General features: G+C 37.6%; 1 protein-coding gene across 2 annotated transcripts in view; it reads left to right on the top strand.

Annotated features, from left to right (window-relative positions):
* MYO1E (myosin IE) overlaps positions 1-16,525 on the top strand; it is a 97,928-nt gene that overhangs the window by 29,204 nt on the left and 52,199 nt on the right. For both annotated transcript variants that reach the window (XM_072869597.1, XM_072869598.1), the window contains exons 2-4: positions 5,907-6,050; positions 8,777-8,866; positions 9,794-9,888. In XM_072869597.1, the coding sequence (XP_072725698.1) occupies positions 5,907-6,050; positions 8,777-8,866; positions 9,794-9,888 (329 nt within the window). The remainder of the gene's footprint in view (positions 1-5,906; positions 6,051-8,776; positions 8,867-9,793; positions 9,889-16,525) is intronic.

Raw genomic sequence — 16,525 nt, 5'->3', positions numbered from 1 at the left:
GCTAGGTGCTCAATATTTTTGCTTTGCTATTTCCTCAAATCGTAAAGCACTGCTTTTTGTTTCCCTTAATATTTCCCTCATGTTGAATTTAAATAATTTGCCTTTTATCTTTGTCCATCTAGCTGCTTCTGCTGCCTTCCTTTAATTTCCTTTCAGAAATATAGTCACATTATTGCAGCCAATATCTCTATTTTTTCTAACATTAGATATACAAGAGCTATTTTGGAGCACTTTTTTCTACTATGGCTTCTCAGTTTTGATTATCCCAATCAAGGACCAAAATTCACGTTAAGTATTTCTGCAGTATTCTCTACGGAGAAGAGCAGACTCTTTCACTTTATGGCAATATGTGAGTGTGAGAATCCTGTAAGTGGATTATAAAAGTTTGCTATTTTGATGGATTATATCATTGCAAAAAGCTGAGTGTTTTGTGGTTTTGTTTGTTTGTTAGATGGAAAAACTGGTACAAATTATGCATGTGTGAGACTAGTGATATGCCTCTATAGGTAGAAGCATTAATGTCAGGTGTAGAGTAAATGGTGTGCAGCTTTTTCAGTTTTGTGACATCTTTGGTTAAGATGAGGGCTGTGTATCATTTAGTACTGTATTCATAATAGTAATCGGAGTAGATAGACACATGCCTCCAAATCTACAAAGATTTTATGCAATAGTACTCTGTCATAGCTGAAAAGGGAAAGAAAAGGTCGTGCTTGTGATCATTTGACACTCTTGCTCCTTCGTGAGAGGAGAAAGGTAGGAGCAAGCACCTGGAGCAGGTGGAGAGAGGTGGAGGGGAAAGCGTGTTGTGTGAAGGGCAACAGAGGACAATTAGCAGCCGAGTGAATTAGTCCGAGTCCTCCCTGCAAAGCACGTTGAAGAGGCTGAGAACCCCTTCTGCACTGTGATGGAGGATTGATGTTTGCTACTGAAAAAAGCTGTCAGAGATTCAGGGTGGCAATTTTTCCCTTTGTGGGAACCAAGAATGATTATTTATGGCATGTAGGTTGCAGTTTAGACAGCTCTGATGGAGAGAGAGAAACAAGGCTCTTTCTCAGGGGCCGAATATACAGTCTCTTCTGATCCCTTGTTTTTAGTGCTTTATTTTTAGATGTACTATTTTTAAACAGCTTGAAATACAAAAATATTTGCTTTTTTTCCCAGTTAAAAGAGAAACCCTGTTGTGACACAGTATGACTTAATCTTTTTATAGCCACATCAAATACGTGTTGCTTCGGATAATGTAAAAATATACAAAAAATAATAAAAGCAAAAATAAGAAACCAGCAGTTGCTATTGTAACACAAGGTGGAGGGCAGCAAAAAAAATATTCTGTAAATAAATGTCTCATCAGTATTTATTACTCATTCCAAACAAAACACTAATATGCTTTAACCATGTCATACCAAAAGTAGTACAGAAAATATAGACAGTATTTAGTACATAGAAAGTATTTTACATCCCCTCTCTTGGTATTAACGTTGCAATTGTCTTAATCTGTTAATGAGCGTGTGTTAATGGAGATGTACAAAGTGAGAGTAGAATTAATTTTTTGGGTTCTGTAGCGTCTTGATTGCTGAAGATGATAAAGTTGTTGAGGTGGAGAGGACAGTGCTGCCTAGCCTCTAGCCAGGTGGTGACTGTATATGAGCTCCTGAAGCTGTACGGCTCGGAAACGGTAGGCTCCTAGCTCACAGGGTCATCTTGTGACTCATAAATATTATTCTTGTCAGTGCAAAGCAGATCTGATTTTGAGCCTAAAACAGCAACCAAATGAGTAATAAAAGCTGACAGCAATACAGTACACGCCTTTAATTCCAGCTTCGCCAGCCCAGCCTCCATTCCCTGTGCAAGGTTAGGTGCTGGGTTTGAAGCTCAGGAAGAGCCTGAAGGAGGCCTGGCAGCCAGGTTGTTCAACACTCGTGTTTCCACTTCTGAGGCTTTTAGCAGGCTGTTGATGTGTTTTTGGTTTTTTGTATTTTTCCTAATCTGCCAAGCTCGTCTTTTTTCAGCTGCTTAGGCATTGTTAGTGCTGACACAAAGACTTTCATTTGCTTATTTATTGTAGAGTTAGATCACATCTTTCACTGAGAAAACCTAAGAGAAGCCAAGTTGCTATTTGCTGATGTCTGAACTGCACGGCTAGGCCCAGGGATGGACTGCAAGCCCCGAACCTCTCTGTTCACCCAGATCTGACCACGCCACATGGGAGCTCTGTTCAAGTTACTGAGTCCTCACTGTGGCTAGTGCTGACATGGAGGTGTGCCCTTTGGTGTGCATTGTGCCCATCGGCCCTTGTTCTGCTGGCTCTGAAGTTCCTGGTCAGTCCCAGGAGACCCGACCTGTCCCTGGAGCAGGTGAAGAGGGGTGGAGGGGAAAGCGTGTTGTGTGAAGGGCAACAGAGGACAATCAGCAGCTGAGTGATTTAGTCTGAGTCCTCCCTGCAAAGCAGGCTCAAGTTAAGGTGGACACCAGGTAACTAGCTGAGGTGTAAATTGTCTCCAGATTAGAGTACTGTATTTTTATGTGGGTGGTAGAAAGCTCTACCGAAAATAAAGGTTAAATTCTCAAGAAATATGCAATAAGAACAAATCATTAGTGTTTGCAATGTGGGCAATTGAAAATTGTAATTTTTAAGTATATATCCTTGACCTTTAGGAAAAATGCAGCCTGGAGAAATATGAAGGCTTGCTTTTACAACTGCTACGATGTGGAGTTTTTTCAGATAATTTATGACAGGAAGATTTTTTTTTTATTTCAAAACTATATAAAAACCAGTTAACTGTTAGCTGGACGTGGTTATAGTACCAGTTGGAAGTGACTGAAGTTGATAAATTCAGGTTAGACTCTGTAGTCATCACTCATGCTTGGAAGAGCAAGAAGTTGGGGGTAGGTGGTGTCCTCTAGAAACAGCACTCCCTGTTTTGTTGCCCAGATCAAGGAGGTGCTAGCCACTGTGTGTGGCCATCCTACTGGTGCTAGGTTTCTGGAGAAGGGAGCATGAGAGCAAAACTTAACCACAGATGCAGTTAGGCACTACTAAAACTTGTGCTTATTTCTAGATCCTAGGGAGAAGTCTGACAATAATCTGGTGATGATTTGTTGCTTCTCTGTGTATTTGCATGTAAGGCCACGCAAGGGGAAAGGGGAAAAAAAAGTAGTCCCAAAGTACTGACTGAAACTGTCATTTAAAATGTGATACAATATTAATGTGAACTACTTGGTGCTACCACCCTCAGCTGTCTTCCATGCTATTGCTTTCTTGGATATTTGGGCTGCTGCCTTTTTATTAAATCTCTCTTCATCCTTTTCCATTTGACTGTATGTGATACTGTTACAGTACTCAGATTTGCTGCACGTTAAAGCAGTGTGTAAGCGCTGGGGAGAGCTGCTCTAAGGGCAAGCTGAGCCTTCCTGGTGCTGCCCCTCTTGCTTGTGTGCTGGTTTGCATTGCTTTTGGGGAAGAACCCTTTTGCCTGGTAGTGTGTGTGGCTTAATCACAGTCAACAACAGTCACTGACTTTTATAAAGCCTGCTGTTTTGCAAACTGTGTGCACATTTTCCATATATCCTGTGGCTTTGTGAGCTTTGTCGTCTTCTCATTGAATTTACTGGATCTGATGCCGTAGCTTCCAATGGGAAGCTTGATTGTTTTCCCACTCATTTCTTACACATTTTCTGTAGCTTACTCTATTATGTGATACTAAACCACATTCTGTATAGCTTTGTGAAGAATGTAATTCTCTGTATTACTTTGATACAGTACCTTTTCATCTATCCTGCCAGTTCCTTTTTCCAAGTGTAATATCACAAATAGCTGATGAGTACACTGAAGGAAATTATGCTTCTCTGTTGGACTTCTGTTTTCTCCAATAACCCGACCTTCAACTGATCTTTTTCAGTCATATGTTTTACAAAAATTTCCAAAAATTAATTGGTTCCTTCATTTTCTCAGTGCTTCCAGATTACTGCTTCCATTGTGCAAATGTAAAATTGACAAGGTTCATGCAAACTAAGCTAGTTTAAGATTACTGTTTTATTGAAGCTCATGTAAGGTTGTGGATGTTCAAGAAAATTGCCGAGATTGTGTGTTTTCAGACATATTTACCTCTGCTGTACTATATTTAAAAGCATTCTTTTAATTAGAGTTTGCGACTGTTTTCAGTGTTAGCAGTGACGGAGCTGCATCAGTGGTAGCAATGGCTAGAGACTTAATAGAAAACACACATAAAGCCTACAAGTTCTGTGCTGTCTGCAGCAGTAAAATGGGTCTGGTTTTAGTGCAAGTTAATTTAACTTGAGATAAAAATCCAATTGGTACTTGGTTTTTATGTCAGTCGAGATGAGGCTAACCTGTAGGCCTGACTCCATTTGCTAATACACATTATGCATTAAATCTGTGTCTTCATTAGTTTTTGTTGGATTTTCCCCCTAATAGATGCAGTGAAGTTTGTGGAAAAACATAGTCTGAGACGAGTTTAATGAACGCTTTTAGCCAACCCAGCTTAAAATAAGAACCTTGTGCTCCCCCGGCTCCATTTGTAGTTCCCACTCCTATGCCTGCTATTGGTGCAAGTGCTTGACTATTAACATGGGGAAGCAATTTGGCAGACGCACTTTTGTGTTAGTACAGTTGCATAGGTCATTTGCTAGGGCAGAAGTGTGTAAACACAGAAGTTGCACCTCAGTAAATTGCTAAAGTCTCATTTCAAAATACTTGAGTGCAGCCAAAGTGTTCAGAGTACCTAAATTTTCTTATTTAATCTGTAAAATTATGCATTATTTTATTCTGCAAAATACTTCATAATAATAAATTGCTTATATTCTGGTGAATATGACTTGATCCCATAAAATACATGAGGAGTGTAGCTAAATCACGTTGTTTTAAATTGTGGCGTTAAAAAATGAGGGGAATACACAGAATTGCCATTTTCTTGGCCACATCTTCTGTGACAGCATACTCAATAACTTCTCAGTGTAAAATGTGTTAATTTCAGCATTACTAATTTCAGTATTGCATAAACAAAAAGTAAAGTATAAAAAGGCAAGAGGGCAGAACTCTATTGGCATTATCTGCCAGGCTACAGAAAATAGGTTTGGGTTTGAAGAACAGATTTATAGCTGAGTTAATAGCATTGATCTAGACCGGATTTAAATTTGTTTGTGGGTGTATCCATAGAACCTAACTGCTGTTCAAATCAGCTGGAAGAAAACAGATTTTGATTTCAAGTGGTACAGCTTGAAATGTCACAAGTTTTCAGTAGCATCCTGAAATAGTAGTCTCTGAGTATGGGAAGAGAATATCTATTTAGATGTCAGTTAAGCATGGTGACTAACAGATCAAAAGGGACTGTTAAGACATGCAGCCGACAAGCTGCGTAACATAATCTGCAGAACATCACTGAATACTTACTGCATCAGGCTCACAGCTTCCATCTGAGTAACAGCATATGTGCAGATTTGACTTAAAAGACTGTAAAGGATGGAGAATCCACTGTACCCAATTTAATAGTTCAGGTGGTAATTATCCTCACTACTAATAGTTGCACTGTAGGAGTGTAATTTTTGCATCCTTAGCTTCCAATAACTGCATCTCAGTTGGAATAATTGTGTTTTTTTCTGCTAGATCTAGAAATGTCTGCTATCTGAAATCCCTTCTGTGTGTAGACATTCACGAAACCCCATGAAATTACCTTCTAATTTTTGAGGGCAGTGCAATTCTTTAATAGTTCAGAGGCAAGTCAGTTGATAGCAGTTATGTATGCTTTTATGTAATGACTGAGTCAAGGAAGAGAATTCAATGAAAGAAAAATATTTTGCAAGTTGGAATTTGAATAGATTGTTTTCAGTTATTTAATGCTAATGAGAAACGTAGTAACCTTTTTGATGCTTATTGTGCTTTCCTGCAGGGCAGCAAAGGACACTACAGATATCACTGGCAGAGCCACAATGTCAAGCACAGTGGAGTGGACGATATGGTCCTTCTTTCCAAAATCTCAGAGGATTCCATAGTGGAGAACCTAAAGAAACGATACATGGATGATTATATTTTTGTATCCTTTATAGTGTTGTTTTTAGCAGGGTCCTGTTGACTTGCTGAGCCAATATGGAACTAATTATGTGTATGTATTCTATTTAAGCAGGTTACTCAAAGGTGGTGAGCATTTTATGTGACAGTTCACCTGAGATTACACAAAATGCTTTGTAAACTGAGCTAATTATGAGGGTTGAAATTAAGATCTGAAAAATTATTTTAAGGTATTCCTTTTGATATTTGGAATTGTTCTTGTCATTGTTGAAGATTAGGCCTGTAGCTCCGTATATTTATATATCCATGTGACCCCTGAAGCTACTGCAGTAATGCCACTTCTAAGAGCAAGAATTAATAGGTTTAAGGCGTATATGCATGTCTTGATACCATGTTGTCTTCTATACCTCCCAAATCTAATGCTCTCAAAATAGTATTTCTTCTGTGACATAACCCCATTTACAACTTATTCTGGAATTATTAATACTGTGAATCATGAGATGATGGAAACAGGTGAACATCTGTAAATCTACAGTATGCGCACTTTAAATTTTTTTCTATGATTAATGAAAACATGAAATATTTAAATACCTGAACATATAACCTAACAAGAAAAACAGATTTCAGCACCAAATGTTTGCTTTTTTTTTTTTTGAAATTTCATATGAAAGGAATTCCTTGAGATAAGAATAGTCACTATTTCATTTTTAGCTTTCACAATGTAACATGAGCTGCAATAATGAATTTGGTAAACACTAGTCCATATGATTATGTACTAGAAAGTGATACTGTTTCTTCTGCTGTAGCCAGGCTTTCATACTTCCTGGTTGTATCTGGAGAATAGTTTCCTTGAAGAGTTTAACTTTTTTTAACAGAAAGGGAAGGAAACATAACACCTCCTGGCTATTTCCATATATTCAGATGATTAAGAGCTAAGTAGCAGCTCAATTTAGCAAGGACTGATAGAGGAAAATTAACACTGCAGTTGTGCTGACATTTCCATCCCCCACTGCAGAGGTTTTTAATATGTGTGTGCACATGGGTTTGGATCCTCTGTTTAATAAAGTACCACACCATTATTAAATTTGCCTTGTAGAAACATGATAAAGTTGCACAATATTTGTCAAACTATAGTACCAGGGCAAACTATAACGCTCTTCCTGTTAGTAACACAAGCGCTTTTGTCCCTGTGGAACGCTGCATCTTCCATGCAGTACATTCACAAAGTCTTCAGTGCTCTGGTGCTGAAGAAATGGTTTTATGCTTTTTTTTCTTATAAAGATAAGTGAGATTAACGTGGAGATGGTCTTTCTGCTGAAGCTGGAACGAGTATGTTTTCCAAGAGGACTTGTGGTCACATGAGGGATCAGAGTCGTCTTTTAAAGCATTATAATTCCTTTGTGTAGGGAGAAAAGACTCCTTTTGCAGTTCTGTGAAGGATTTTCATTCTAAAATGGAGGTCATCTCTTGAATCTTTCAATTGTTTGTATGTCCACCCATGAATGAACATTTCTCTGTGCTGTGTTGCACGGAGATTAGCAAATCATCCAGGAAAATGCTGGTATTGTTTACCAACAGAAAACTGTCACTTCAGATGTTTATACTTACAGAATGAATGCTTGATTTATTATATTTGAGCCCCAGATGTTGTCACTCTTCTATGAATTAAATTAAAAAAAAATATGAAGAAAGCATTGCAAATTAACAATACAGAAATTGTGTTCACTGAGTTATACTTCTCTAACATGTTATCATTTTGTGCTGTGGCACCACAGTAACAGAATCTTAAGTAGGATCGTAGGATAATCCAACAGGATAAATTTGTTAATTTTCCTACTTTTGTATGGAAAGCTTAGACAGTAAGTTTGCCTATGAACAATTCCAGATTGTTAAATGAAACCTGCAGTACAATATTGTGGACTCATTGACATGGGTACACTGCTAACTCCCAGCTCAATGAACCAGTCCTGCCTGTAAAGTAGTATCAGTTGTTTCATATATGTATACTGCAATTCTAATTCCAAAGGTTTCTAAAGTATTTTGTAAATGTAGGTACATGTGCAGCTGAATGCAGAACGGTGAAATACTAACATGTAAAATGTTGCAGAAAAGCTCTCTGGGACTAATAATAGCTTAAAACTGAGTGTCGTCTTATAGGGCAGCCTGCAGGATAAGACTCTTAGGGACTGTTAAGAGTTACACTCATAAAACAACACCGCATACTGAATTACCTAATTCCCTTAGCTCCCCCACTAGTGCGTGCAGCTGAGTAATTGTCCAATTTAGCTTGGTAGTGGCTGTTTCCATCCAACTGTGCATGCTCAGCACTATCTCTGTGAGATCAGAATGTGTCACTATAGCTTATTCTGCAAAGGTCAAAACAGTCTTTTCTAATACTGATGATATGACATCCTCAGTTACAAAGGAGTAAAAAAGTTTAAATATGCCATTTCCATTCTGTATTTTTATTCAATGTGTGTCATGTTTGGGCCTCTGATACATGTTTTTATACTTAGCTTGCCCTAAAATAAATATTTTGATAATATGAAAGTATCTCATTGAATGATATGTTTATATTCTTGTAAGCTTGGTAATTTCATTTTTATTAACAATTGTTGTAAGCTGTGGGTTTTTTACTGTTATTTGAAGCTGTGCTGTATTATGTAATAGATGGAAAAGTTATTTGGCAGTCACTAGTGGTAAGATAATACTTTATGAAACTGTAGTTACCTTAACTTCTTTTGAATACAGACATACATTGGCTCTGTATTAATCTCTGTGAATCCTTTCAAGCAAATGCCGTATTTTGGGGAAAAGGAAATTGAAATGTACCAAGGAGCAGTAAGTAAAGCAGTCTAAAATGTACTGCAGTATTCAGGGGCATGTAAATATTATTCTACATGGTTAAACTCTTGGAAGCATTTGTTTCTGGGTTTTGGTAGCATTGTACTAGCCTGGGAGAACTTGGCTGCTATCCATTACCATCCATATATTGAGTCTTCAAATTGAATTCCCTGGAACATAGGATTAGTATTTCAATAAAATACTTGTATTGATTAACTCTAATCCATATCAGGTTTCTGTCCTTGACGTGTCCCTCCTCCTGCAAAGGCAGTTTTTAAGCTATTGTATGCTTAAAGTGTGGTGCACAATACAAAATGGCCATTAGTGGATTTGAAGACTCTGACTTGAGAAATCTCAAACTGGACAAGAACAATAAAAAAATTGCGATGCCAAAATTAGATGCCACTTTTGAAAATACAGCGTGAAGAGTGAGTCAGCATAAGGACATTAGGGACTTAAAATTTAGTTTCCTGCTCTGCTCAAGTTGGGCATGTCCATAGATTCAGGAAACCATTTGGTTTGAGTGGACTCAGTGAGTGAAAATGAGAAATACAGCACCAGGCTCTGTGTAGCGGTTTAGGTAGTTTATTGTTAGCATATGACCGCTAGTGGAATAGGCTTAAATTACGTGAGTTTCTCTTGGACAAGTAATATATTTCAAGCACAGACCATTTTTAGAACAGGGTGTTTGTGATAGTTTAGGAGAAAATTATGGATGAGAGAAAGATCAGTAACAAAACCCAGAGACTTTGGTTTGTTTTTATTAAACGAACAAAAAAATTTGTGGGGAAAATTCATTATAAAGTGGGATTCAGAATTGTTTTTCCAGGAAAATAATTCTTCCAATTTAAATAAGAAATTATATTGCTCTTTCTGCGTTGTTTAATGCTGTGTTGAAAAATTATTCTCTATTTCCCCTCCTAGGCACAATATGAAAACCCACCACATATTTATGCTCTTGCAGACAGCATGTACAGAAACATGATTATTGACAGAGAAAATCAGTGTGTCATTATTAGGTAAGAAAAAGATCTATAAAAAAAACATTTTATCATCATCTTTTGGTGTTTTAATTTCAAGAAGCAGAAAAGTTTATTTTTTTGTTATATCAATAAAAATCTTCTGTGTCCGTGACCACTGAACACTTTGGGGTTCTAGGATAGCCAAGTACTTTCTGACCCTCCCTTTTGTTTTCCAGTGAAATCCTGATGACAGCTTAACCACAATAAATCTTTTTCTCACATAGCTAGCTTCATGCCCAATACCAAAACTGCAGTAGCTTGAATGACTACAAGAGAGATGGATTAACAACTATATCAGCCACAGATACTGTTAAATCCAACATTCTCACATTGACTGCATTTACCATACTCTGGTTTTAGTACTATTTCTTTTTTTTCCTGTTAAAAATAAATGCACTTTTTGTTCCTTTTGGAATTTTGCTTGCATTCAGTCAGAGACAAAAGGAGAAGAGAGATACTGGAAAATTAATTTTGTCTTCACTATTACTCTATTTTAATTATTAGGCTGAGGGAATTCACTGTAGAATTATTACTGAACTTTTTTAATGACAGGCATTACTTAAGTCACAATCAAAGTGAGTTTTGGGTCCAGAGGTATGCTTTGTTCTCATCTGTGGGCTTATAGATGGTGTATGATAAAAGAAAGTGTGCAGAGAGCAAGAACTGCAGAATATTTGAGCTGGTACACTATACCTCTTCTGACTTTCCATCTTACATAGAAAAGAGCTTCACTGTAGTGCGCCTGGAACTGCACTTTACCTGTGGCAGTGGTCTCCAAAGTGGAGTGCATGCATCATAGGGGCTGTGCAGTGAAATTCATTGGGATGCGGGAAGAAAATACTAGACCTTCAGTAGTAGATTTATGTAATTTATAAGTAGATGAATTATATACATACATTGGGAGTGTGTGCTCAGACATTTTGTTAATGATGGTGTACGTGATCAAAAGCATTTGGAGACCACTGGCCTGTGAGACTTTCCCAAGAACTAGGGAAAAGAAAGAGGAGAAAAAGAAAAAATAATTTGAAGGGAAACTGTCATTATTTTATTAATAATAGCTTTTCTTAAGCTTTCTGTCATTTCTCTGTGGAACGCACTGAGAGGCATCACTATGAATTTAACTGCTGTTGAATTTAACAAAAGAGAGATTTCAAGATGGAATGTTTTCTTTGTTCAGGGGACCTTCTCTGGTCTTCTCCCTGGGGTGGCTGTGTGCCCTGCAATGTCACAGCCCCACGGGGGGTGGATGTCAGTGGTGATCAGATCAGATGCCATGTAACTTAGGGCGCTCAGTCCCTTAGGCTGGAACTTGCCAGGAAGTGGTGGATGGTCACAGATGTTGAAGCTTAAATGCCCTTGCACCAGCTGCTTACTAATTTAATGTTGTTGCGGGAGTATTACGAAGAACTGGGCTTAGTAGGTGGGTCTTACATGTGGAGGTGCTCCATGTGCAAGCATTCCTGTACCCTACTGAATGATCCAGTGTGAAAATAGATTTCATATTAATATATCTCACTGGTGAGCTGCCGTGAAAGCTTCTGAGGAATAATTGTTTGAAAGTTATATTCACTGTTGTATTTCTTTGAATCTATGCCTGGGAGTCGTCCAGACAGAGCTTTCCTGGGTGACGTGTTACAGTGGAAAAGTGCACAGGTGTGTCCCTCTTAGTATCAGCAAAGTGTATGTAGGTATGTGGAAACGGATGATTTTACATGTAGGAACGTCAGCCAGGCACTAACAGATTGCAACACTGAGCTGTGCTCCTGTAAGGGCCTCCCTATTCCTGGGCCCCTGGCTACAGCATGGTGCCGTATGAAACAAAATGCCCAGAGCTCATATTCCTGTCTCTCATATATCTGAATTGTTCCCTGAGCTCTGTCTTCCTTTTTGGGAAACTGATGCCTGTTGCCATGCTGAAGTTACTAGTCCCATTTAGTCAAATTCAGACCTGTAAGGAATGGGTAAAATTGGGATTTATTTTGCTTTTTGAACAAAGTAACATCCCAGAGCCTGCGATGTTTCACATTAAGCTAAATTTATAGTGAAAACCTTTAAACTGTGGTGAACTGTGATTTAAAAAAACATATTTTTTTGATCCATTGCTGATGCCCCAAAGTGCAATGAATGCAGAGGGTCACATCTTCAGAGAGCTGCGATGCAGACTTACAGGCTTAAATTCACATGAGAATTCTTGTGCTTGAATGATGGATGACACGCTCTTTGGAGTGTCTGCATTTTGTGTGCGCAGAGTGAATTTCCTCTCAGTGTGTGCACAGCCTATTCAAAATCTGCTGGAGTTAATTGAAATCTACTGCAAAACTGAAGCAAGAAAAATCATGTTTGCCAGGGACATTTCAGAGAGTTCCTCTTCCTTTCTACATGTTTATTTTTCCTAGAAATGTTCTTATTACAAACACTATAAAAAAACTATGGGCTAGACTTACAGGTAGTTTTCATGATGGTATTTGATTTTTGGGAGCACTTAGAAATCATTTTTATGAAATCAAGTAACTCAACCATTCACAAAATTGATTTTGTTTGGTTGATATTTTAATCCTTTCAACCACATTTCATTTAAACTGTTTAGATACATCCTGTATTTTCTGATTTTAATGTCATCACTATTTCTAATGGCTAGAGCTGGCTTAAGAATGACGTTTCTTGAAGTTTGGAATTTGTTTGCTTACGTTTCATTTCATAGACCAGAAGGCACTGAAATTGCTGGCAGACTAGAAGCTCCCAAGATGCTGTGGCTTGAGTGAAATGAATGTTCTAGCTACCTTCATGTCTTCATCTCCCCTTCCTATAGGGAAGGGGTTGGTGCACACCTGTCTCTTCCTACAGCATGTGGTTTGGGCATCTGTGGCATCTAGCTCCATACCTGGGAGGGTACGTGCATTCCTAGAGACTAGCTGTAGATTTCCGGGCTTGTGAAGGAAGGTCCCTGCAGTGTCATGCTGTAGTCAGGACCCTGTGTGTGTGTGAGGATCACACACTCTTTTGCCAGGACATTTAATTCCAGAATTCCAAATAACGCATTTAGGCACTGATAGAAAAAGCTCATCCTCTTCAGAAAGTCAGTGAATTAATTAGGAACAGCAGATCCAAAAGAAAATACAGTTCCCTGAAAGGCTGAATAGATAGCAACCAAAAATAATCTTTTTATGTGATAATACTAATTTAAAAAGAAAAAATGTCACCAAACAACCTTTCCGGGGCCAGGGAAGCCTGTTCCATTAGTGGAGTAATTGCAGCATATATGCGTATGCATTAAGAAAATTACACGTATGCATGTCTAATTATAGCTGAGGAGCCATGAGCTATTTTGAATGGCTGTTAACAGTGTAAACAATGAGGTTATTCATGGGCTGGATTCTGGCTGGGCTGAACGCAGGTGCAGAGCGTGTGCTTAGGTGGGAGGGACAGAGCAGTACCCACAGTCGTCTTCCCTCGTTTTGTATGCACCGGGCAGAATTACAAAGGAAGTTTACTCATATGAGTAACACAGTTACGCTGGAGTTTGATTTCTCATTAAGTTTATGTTTTACTGAGGCATGATATTTATTTTAAGCCTCTATTGAACCAAGCTCATAAATGTCTACTACAGCAGACTGTTCGCATTTCTTCCTTGCTTGAAATGGTGGCCCTTCCAAACTATCAACAAGTTGTCCAATCAAGATTTTAATTATGAAGGATTATCTGTTGTGGCTTTTAATTCCTTCTGGACTATCATTGTCCTTTAATTAAGAGAGTGGAGGTTATGATTAGTATTTTTCCATTATGTAGCAATAAATGTGTTTCTTCAGAGTGTTCTTAAGGTTTTACCTTTCTATAAAGTTGAAGACTTTATTTTCACTTTCTTTCTATGATCTCTGCCAGGAGATGTTGCAGTTGCTTTAAAGCAGTTTTTCAGTCCTTCTTGTTTGTAATTTTAGTTCACATTTTACATTCATGTGGGAATGTTTGAGTACAGTAAAGCTATGTATGATGACTGCATACCTGAAAAGACAATACATCTTAAATACTACAAATACATGCTAACGGAAAGACCACTTACCACCCCAGCTGTTTTTAGTGAACAACTCATGTCTATCTTAAGTCTATTAAGTTCAAAATTTAATGAGATTTCTAGTCAGCTTCTGTATCTTCACTTTCCAGAAGACTCAAATGACTGGTCATTCTAAAACATCTGTACAGAATCGAACTGGAAATATAGTTGAATTTTAATGGGGAAGTGGTAGAAATGTAAGTCTAACACAGTAAGAAAAGTTAGGTAAGAACTCTGATTCAGAAGGGAAAAATATTTCACTGAAGTTATGCTACTGAGGTTTCTCTGAACATAATTGGAAAAAATAAATTTTCTGTATAAACAAAATAAAAAGCTTATCCAAACACGTCAGAGTATTTTACACATGCAGTGTTCTTCACTGGCAGATCCAAGAGTTCTTTATAAACATTTGTTATTAAAATTTCTACATTGTCCTGGCGATGTAGATAAGTATTACTTGTTCTACAGCCAGGGATACTATATTAAATGTCACTCAAAATTAATTTTAGAGAGAAGGAAGAGGCTATATATCGGATCTTGCTTCTCTATTCTAGTCACTATTTCCTCTGGGAAAGAAGGAAGGAGTAAAAAATTTTCCCTCTGCATTTGTAGTCTTATTCTGATTTCAGCTAAGTGTTAATTGACTTTGCTGAACAAAATGTCACTTTTCTGAAGTAGCAAATAGTGCTAGAAAGAAACAGTATGTCTTTCAAAGCATTATCTTTTTTGTTAGTGATTGAGACTATGTAATGTTTTTATTTTTAGTACGAAAAGTCTCTGAGAAAATTGTCAGTACCACTATCCACTTACTTTAAGCCATTATAATCATTTTTTCAACCTTTAAAAACCTCTGTACTTCCAACATACTTAAAACTACCAAGCTAGACAATGATTCTTACATCTTCTTAAAATAGTTTTAATAGCAGCAGAGCAGTAAGATACATGTGAAAAAGCTTCTGTATGAGAATCATTTGGCAGGAATGCCACAATTTCCCTGCTACAGTTGACTACCTGAGCTTTACTGGGGGCAAGATATCATCCCACCAGATAAAGTTACTTTGGTTCATAAATAATGCATCATCCTGTTTTATTCTAGTTTAATTGGAACAATTTACTGGTCTCTGATCAATAAAAGTATAAAACTGAAAAAAAGTATATGCATGCATAAATCTAAAGCAAACTCTGAAAGGCAGTCTTTTGGCCAAATTAATTTAATATAAAGGGCCACTTACATCAAAACAGAGACTAACAATAAAATGGAACTGTATTCCTCCAGGTCAGTTTCCATGGCAGATACTATGGAATGGGAAATACAAGCCACACTTAATTTGAACAAAGAGGAGAAGGATAATTTATGTGTCAAAGAAAACCTTACAGAAATGTGTTATATTTTTACTGCATGATAAATAATACCTGATGAAATTCATTCAGTATTTGGCCCCAGACCCTTCTCTCTACTCAGTTGAAAACTGCATCTATAAACTCAAGAGTATGATTCAGTTTAGATTGGTTTGTCTGCCTGGTGTTACAACAGGATAAGCAAATTTACTGTGAGCAAATTTTGAAGAAATGTTATTTTAATTATTGAGCTATTGCTGACTTGAACTTCTAAATACAGTTTGCCGTCCAGCAAACTCTTGTCTGTCCCTGTGAATGTAGTAGATACCAATAATACAGGCATTCTTGTTGATGCTTAGGAAAAGATTACTCTGAATAATAAAAATCATGGTCTGCACTTCACAGATGAGATGATCAAGAAGTATATTTTCACCTTCTGAAGTTTTCTGTTTGATCTGTAAAACCGCAGTCAGGAGAAGACAAAAGCATGAAAATGTTGGGGGGGGGGAAGCCTTTCAGTATTTCTGTACTGTTTGGAAGCTTTAAAGATGTAAAATGATATTTGCAGCTTGGCAGTTTGGGGAGCTTTTTCAGGATTAAACCTTTGGAAATGTCTCCATTACTCATGCTGATAAGGAGCTATGAGTTGGCATTCTCAGCAAGTCCTTTTCCTGCGCAGGACATGCTGATGTTTCTCTGGCAAACATAGCAAAAATTTGTGCAGGAAAAGATGTGCATTTGGATCCATATCCAGGAACAAGTAGATGCAGGATTAGAAGAGTCAACAACATTCACTGAAATTATTCAGGAGCTTAAAGATAGCACAGATTTTCACACAAGAGAAAAAATACTTCAGATATCTTTATGACATTGAACCAACATCCGTGTGTTGTTTTTTGGTTTTAGTACAGTTGTCCAGGTCAGGGTAAATTCATTAGGGTCCAAGCTGACTTGCACCAAGATTTATCTAAATCTAGAGGAATTCTGTTGAAATGAAGTTAGCTTTAAGGTATGAAATAAAGCGTGAGGTTGGATCGTCTGGCATGCCAATCTTCTTTGCCTCTTGAGAAGCTTTGCGAAGAATTGCGAGAAGGCAAATCTACTGATGTTGTAAACGTTATTCACCATTGAAATGAAATATTATAATGGAAGGAAGGAATTGTGAAAGCTAGTGTGGAATATTAAGACTTCTTGTACCCTGTGTCAAGAGGCATAGGAACAGGAAGGTAGTTCTTCCGTCATTCAGGA

Source organism: Ciconia boyciana, chromosome 8 (assembly GCF_034638445.1).
Source record: "Ciconia boyciana chromosome 8, ASM3463844v1, whole genome shotgun sequence".
Lineage (NCBI taxonomy): Eukaryota > Metazoa > Chordata > Aves > Ciconiiformes > Ciconiidae > Ciconia > Ciconia boyciana.
The sequence above is the reverse complement of the archived record's forward strand: the minus strand, read 5'-3'. Positions and strand labels throughout refer to the sequence as shown.